Below are 5,496 nucleotides of genomic sequence, written 5' to 3'. Positions count from 1 at the left end.
TAACCAGAATATTTTATTAAGTGGTTTTTTTTTTTTAAGTTTACAGCTTTAGAAAAATTTATTAAAATTTTGATAAAAGGTCAAGCCCGCCTGGCCCGTTTAAGATTGGATGGGCTTCAGGGATTGGGCCTGTGCTTGCATATTGCCAACCCTGCGGAGTGCTTGCAAGTTGCAACAGCTCACCATCGTATATTAATTTTATTTTTGAGATTTGGCAGACAGGGACGGAGAGACATGGAGTCGAGCTAACGCTCAACATTTTGTCTCAGATTTTTCCTTTTGCTTTCTTTCACTCTTGGCTGAATAATCCGGAAGTAATGGCACCGATTTCTTCAGCTTGTAAGAGCTTATTCAGTATCTCTTTATTTCTAACAATGAACTTTAATTATCTAATTAACTACAGCTAACGTAGTCTAATCACAATCCTGTGTTTGTTTCTCGAGAAATTTCGGGGAGAAAACAATAAAGTTTTGGATCTATTACCATACATTGCATAATATTGTAAATAAAGGATAATTTAATTTAATTTAATTTAATCTAGTGTGCTGGCCTTTGTGGATAGGAGAGTGATTGATGGTCGAATAATTAATTGACACTATGAGATGATCACAAGGTGAAAAATGAGAAAACAATGTAGGATTTGGTGGCCGAAGCACCTGTCATCAACTGAGCCTTCTTCATCGTTCACTTTCTTGTTCGGCTGGTTCATCTCTTGCTCATCGGTGTCTCTCGATATTGTTGTGGCATTCGCTTGTGATGAATCCTCTTTCTCTGGCTGCCAATCCAGTCTTAAGGTATAAACAATAATTGTTTTCATCTTTTTTGGCAATTTGAAGTTTGTAAAGAACATGCACTTCTCCAAGGTCCGAGCATTTCAGTTGCATTTCTTTTAATTGTTTTACTCGCACAGTACATATCAAGTTTAGATGATTGTTTGTTCAACAACATCGGACAATGTCGTAAAGTTATATTATGAGGCATTGATGAGTATACTATGTTCACTTTGAAACTTGTAGAACTGTTATATTATGATTCATTGGTGAGTATACTTTGTTCAGTTAGAACTAGTAGAACTGTTATATTATGATTCATTGGTGAGTATACTTTGTTCAGTTAGAACTAGTAGAACTGATATCATACAGATTTAATTGGATTAGAGCTATGGATGTTTTAAGATTATATTCTTATATCCCTGTTTCTCACTGTATTACTTTCATATTGTTTTCTTAGCAACACATAATTGAGTTTGGACTTTCATATTGTTTTCTTAGTAACACGTTATTGAATTTGGGGAGATGTTGTGATGAGGTTTGATTACACTAAACACTTTTGATGGATATTAGACTGTTTGGATGGATAATGAATCTGCAATGGAGGTTAATGCTCTAATTTTTTGTGTGTTAAAGGCTTTATGGAGTTAATGAAGCATATTTTCGTGCATTTGAAGTCGGTATGTGAAGGATTTTAATTCTAGATTATACCTTACAGTGTGCACTATTTCTTGTTATCAGGAAATCCTCTGCGATACAAGCAGGAGCATGTCTATGACTTTACAGGATAAGTCAATGTTTTCTTTGCTTGGTCAGTGTGCCGCATGTCCCAGCGATAATGATCAGTTGTTCAGGATTGGAGTGGGAGATAATGATCAAAGAAAGTATTCTACTTGTCGTATTGCTTGTGCACTAAACAGTGAGGGTATGCTTAGAAAGAGAAATAGAAGATACTATTGTGGGTGCCACAAACTTGATGGCTTATTAGAGAAACATAGGCAAGCTGCTAATGGAAGCAATCACTGGGTTGAGATGATATATGATCCTTATGAAATTCATGGTAGAAATATTCACTGTATTCCTAAATTGCATCACATTCACTGGAACGGGCGATTGGTGTCTCAATGCAATGTCCACGTATGTAAGTCATGGTTACCTTTTTTTTATAAAAAAAAATATTGCTAAAGATAAGTCATGATTACTTTACTGCTTGATATATGTTTAAGTTGTATTTTTTAGTTGTGGTGACTCTCTTTTCTGTTTGAAAATTTTAGGTGATACTTTATGAAACTCCCAGATATGGTGCATGCCATTTCTCCTTGAGTTTTTGGAATTCTTCCAAAAAGGCAAAAATTCCTCTCAAGGAACCCAAGTGGATTGATGAACTTCACCAGAAGCAACCTCTCAATGACTTGGTAAAGTAGTTTGCAAGATTTCCCTTTGTGCTATATAACATGTTTCAAAAATTCTTTAGTGACTGAAGATTTGTATTTTTGTCTTCCTCAATTCAGGATGCAGTCATTCTGGCAATGAATAGTGCCACTGCTTCCAAAATGGTCTTTGAGAGACATGTGGGCTCCAGCAGGTCTTTCACTAAGTTATCTATTATTTGCAGGTATTTCTCTAGTCTTTGGTGCTTACAGAATCCTAGTTGCATGTGCACTTTCTAACGGCATGTGTTGTGGTTTTTAGGCTCATTGCCCTGGTGTGGCAATTATTGGCTCTGTCTATGGCTTCGTTGTCCACTATATTCTATATTTTTCTTCAGTTTCTTCATAGCCTTCTGAGTTTTGGATCACAATCGTGGATATACACTGCATCAAAAAGGTTATTCAACACTACTTGGATTAATATCCAAATTCGTTGTGGTCAGATCTTGTTTTGGCCTATCCTTCTTCAGGACAATGACCTCAGGTGACGAGAGGCTCTCAGTAACATATGTTGGGGTTTTTTTATTTATAAGGTTTTCCTTTGTGGTACAAAATGAAATTATATACTTCGATTATTTAATTTAGAATTGTTTAAAATGTTGTTTATTTTCTCTATTCTCTCATAAACAAAGGGAGTTTGTAATTCCTACCAAGAAAAAGAAAAAAATAAAATTTACTTCTCTGTTTTTCTTATTGGAAAGCTCATGGTTAACCAGTTGAATTGTTAGACTATTTGGTCCAACCTAGATGGACTGGATACCATGATCTTAAGTGTATTACATTTGATCTATTGTTGTCTTCATTTTCCGGAACAGGCCCTTTTATTTCTTGTGGCATAATTTTATTTTATTTTATTTTTTTGTAAGGTCTCAGTCATGTGTCGAATATGCTGAGAAAGCTGCATTACATAAGCACTCCATGTGGTCAAGCTTAGCTGTCGATTTGCTTTTGGGAAACTTGATTGGTTTCTCACTGTTGTTTAATGCGGAATCAGTCTGCTTATGGGTTTTGGACTTTGCCAATGATCCTACGAATGAGCTGTTGCGTACAGGCTGTGTATGGTTGATGGGAGTGCCAGCAGGTTTCAAGTTGAATACCGAGTTGGCCGGAGTTCTTGGCATGATTTCCCTTAATGCCATCCAAATATGGTCTACACTATGGTTCTTTGTGGATTCCCTCTTGGCTTCTTTGGTGAAAGGACTTGCTATATTAGGAATTCTTTTTGGGATGACTGTACCTGCTGCCCTGGTTAGAGACATGATTGTGGTAGTGATGTTGCATGTTTCAACCCTCCATTGGATGATATCACTTTTGTACTCTCAGCAGATACAGGCATTAGCAGCTTTGTGGCGCTTGTTCAGGTTAGCCTGAACTAAAACTTTTTCTGATTAAAATCATTAAGAATCTCTCTTGGAAGTTGCAATTTCAAATGAAACCTACTATTAAGACTAGGTTCTTCTTTTTACATGATCTAATGAGTGCTTCATGTCTATTGATCACATAAATTTTTGTTATGTACTATGAAGTAATATTACTTCTGAAAGAGGTTGGCTGGCTGCTGATTGTTTGTTTTTTTCTGGATGGGCATATTTCAACTTTACTGCATCATAGGTTGCAATTTCAAATGAGACCTACTGTTATGACTAGGCCCTTCTTTTACATAATTAATGGGTGCTTGATATATTTTTTTTTTTTCCTAGAAAACAGGAAAATGTCTTGATATTTAGTTGTCTCTGTGATTTTGATGTTTTTTGGTTTTAAGTTCTTCATACAGTTGCTGAATTATTTTGGCAGGGGTCGTAAGTGGAATCCTCTTCGACAAAGACTGGATAGCTATGAGTACACTGTGAAGCAACATATTGTTGGATCTCTTCTCTTTACGCCACTGCTACTTCTGTTACCAACAACTTCTGTTTTCTATATTTTCTTCACCATGATGAACACAAGCATTAGCCTTATCTGCATGCTGATTGAAGTCATTATATCCATTATCCATGCCACACCTTATATTAAAATTGTACTCTGGTTGGTGAGACGAAGAAGATTTCCAGCTGGGATATGGTTTGAGATTGTATCTTGTCATAGCAATAGTGTTAATTCTCCAGAGATTGTTAGCCTTGATAAAATCAGTTCACCTTCAAAAAATTCACTGCACCAAGAAAACATAAGTGGAAGATCTCATGTTCTGGTTTCAATTCTTCACAGCAACTTTTTGACTATAGGTGAGGGCCTTGTGCAAAGATCCTATTTGTTCCAAGGACAAGCTGTACTAAAATGTAGAAGTGTTTGATCACGCTTGTTGCATAAGAAGGATTAGCTGTTGTGGTTTTTTATTTACCGGATTGTATTTCTTTTTGACTTTGCGCTAACAGGAATACGAAAATATCCTGCAGGACAAATAGTCATACCTCACTACAGACAGGTTTTTACTAGGGTTTCAAGATCATATTTTGCTAGGTCAGCTTATGGAGTTCTTACTGGGAAAAGGTGAGTTGTCTTCCCTATCCATTGTAACTACTCATGGCTTCATGTTTACTGATTCTTGTGCAAGTGTGGATCTTTCAAACTGTGATTTTCAACTGAATCTATCTCTTTTCTTATGTGTTTCTTTTCCTCAAATCTCAGAATTTCGTCTACTTTGGGGACCAAGCTTCCTTCAACAATGCCTTGGATGTTGATCCCATACAAAGAGTACTGGTGTCTTTGCCGTAATTCAATACTTGCATGCATGCCGAAATGTGAGTGTCATTTGTTTCAATGATACATAAAACACATTGATTGTCTAAACTTATAGGTTGCTTAAACCTCTTGTGTCACTCCTAGCCCCCTCTTGATAAGATTGAGAAATTTTGGCTACGTATCATTTAGTCGTAGAGGCTTCCGGCCATTTCATGAAATGGCCAACAATACCGGTTCTTTACCATGGCTGATTGCACATTTTGTAGGAAATGCCAGTGTAATGATGGTTAGATGTGTGCGTAACTGATTTTTCTTTGAATTTTGGGATATTATTTTTTTTTATTTTTTTTAACATGATGGTTGGTTTTTTTATTGTGACTAAGGCTTTATTTAGGATTAAGGTTGAAAGTTATAGTAATAAAGTATTTGATAAACACTATTTATTGTAGTTTAGAAACTAAGTTGATTTGATTTTATACTTATATAATGAAAAAATTTATTATATTTTTGTTAATTTTATGAAAATTTTTATTTAAATTTTGTATTTATTATAAATTATTAGTTTTTATTTCATAGTTATAATTTTTTTTTTCACAACTATTGTAACTCTCAATACC

General features: G+C 35.3%; 1 protein-coding gene across 2 annotated transcripts; it reads left to right on the top strand.

Annotated features, from left to right (window-relative positions):
- Positions 1-219: 219 nt before the first annotated feature.
- Positions 220-5,197, top strand: LOC18036233 (phosphatidylinositol N-acetylglucosaminyltransferase subunit GPI1). Of its 2 annotated transcripts, none has more exons than XM_024181422.1 (10): positions 220-339; positions 563-794; positions 1,512-1,907; positions 2,045-2,185; positions 2,282-2,385; positions 2,463-2,684; positions 3,067-3,561; positions 3,995-4,422; positions 4,594-4,687; positions 4,826-5,197. In XM_024181422.1, the coding sequence occupies exons 2-10, from the start codon at positions 621-623 to the stop codon at positions 4,959-4,961; spliced, it is 2,190 nt and encodes a 729-aa protein (XP_024037190.1). In that variant the 5' UTR covers positions 220-339; positions 563-620; the 3' UTR covers positions 4,962-5,197. The 2 variants fall into 2 exon arrangements, with proteins under 2 accessions (XP_024037190.1, XP_024037189.1); XM_024181421.1 differs by having other exon boundaries at positions 4,573-4,687.
- Positions 5,198-5,496: the final 299 nt, after the last annotated feature.

The sequence above is a fragment of the Citrus clementina genome, unplaced genomic scaffold (assembly GCF_000493195.1).
Source record: "Citrus clementina cultivar Clemenules unplaced genomic scaffold, Citrus_clementina_v1.0 scaffold_7, whole genome shotgun sequence".
Taxonomy (NCBI): Eukaryota; Viridiplantae; Streptophyta; class Magnoliopsida; order Sapindales; family Rutaceae; genus Citrus; species Citrus x clementina.
Note: the sequence above shows the minus strand (reverse complement) of the source record. Positions and strands in the feature narration are given on the sequence as shown.

What these genes read in the sequence shown, in the direction of transcription:
- LOC18036233 (XM_024181421.1), top strand. Translation starts at nt 621, where the DNA reads ATGAGAAAACAATGTAGGATTTGGTGGCCGAAGCACCTGTCATCAACT. An exon ending in TGTCTCAATGCAATGTCCAC is followed by an intron (nt 1,908 to 2,044) that starts GTATGTAAGTCA and finishes TGAAAATTTTAG; the next exon opens with GTGATACTTTATGAAACTCC. An exon ending in GGAGTTCTTACTGGGAAAAG is followed by an intron (nt 4,688 to 4,825) that starts GTGAGTTGTCTT and finishes CTCAAATCTCAG; the next exon opens with AATTTCGTCTACTTTGGGGA.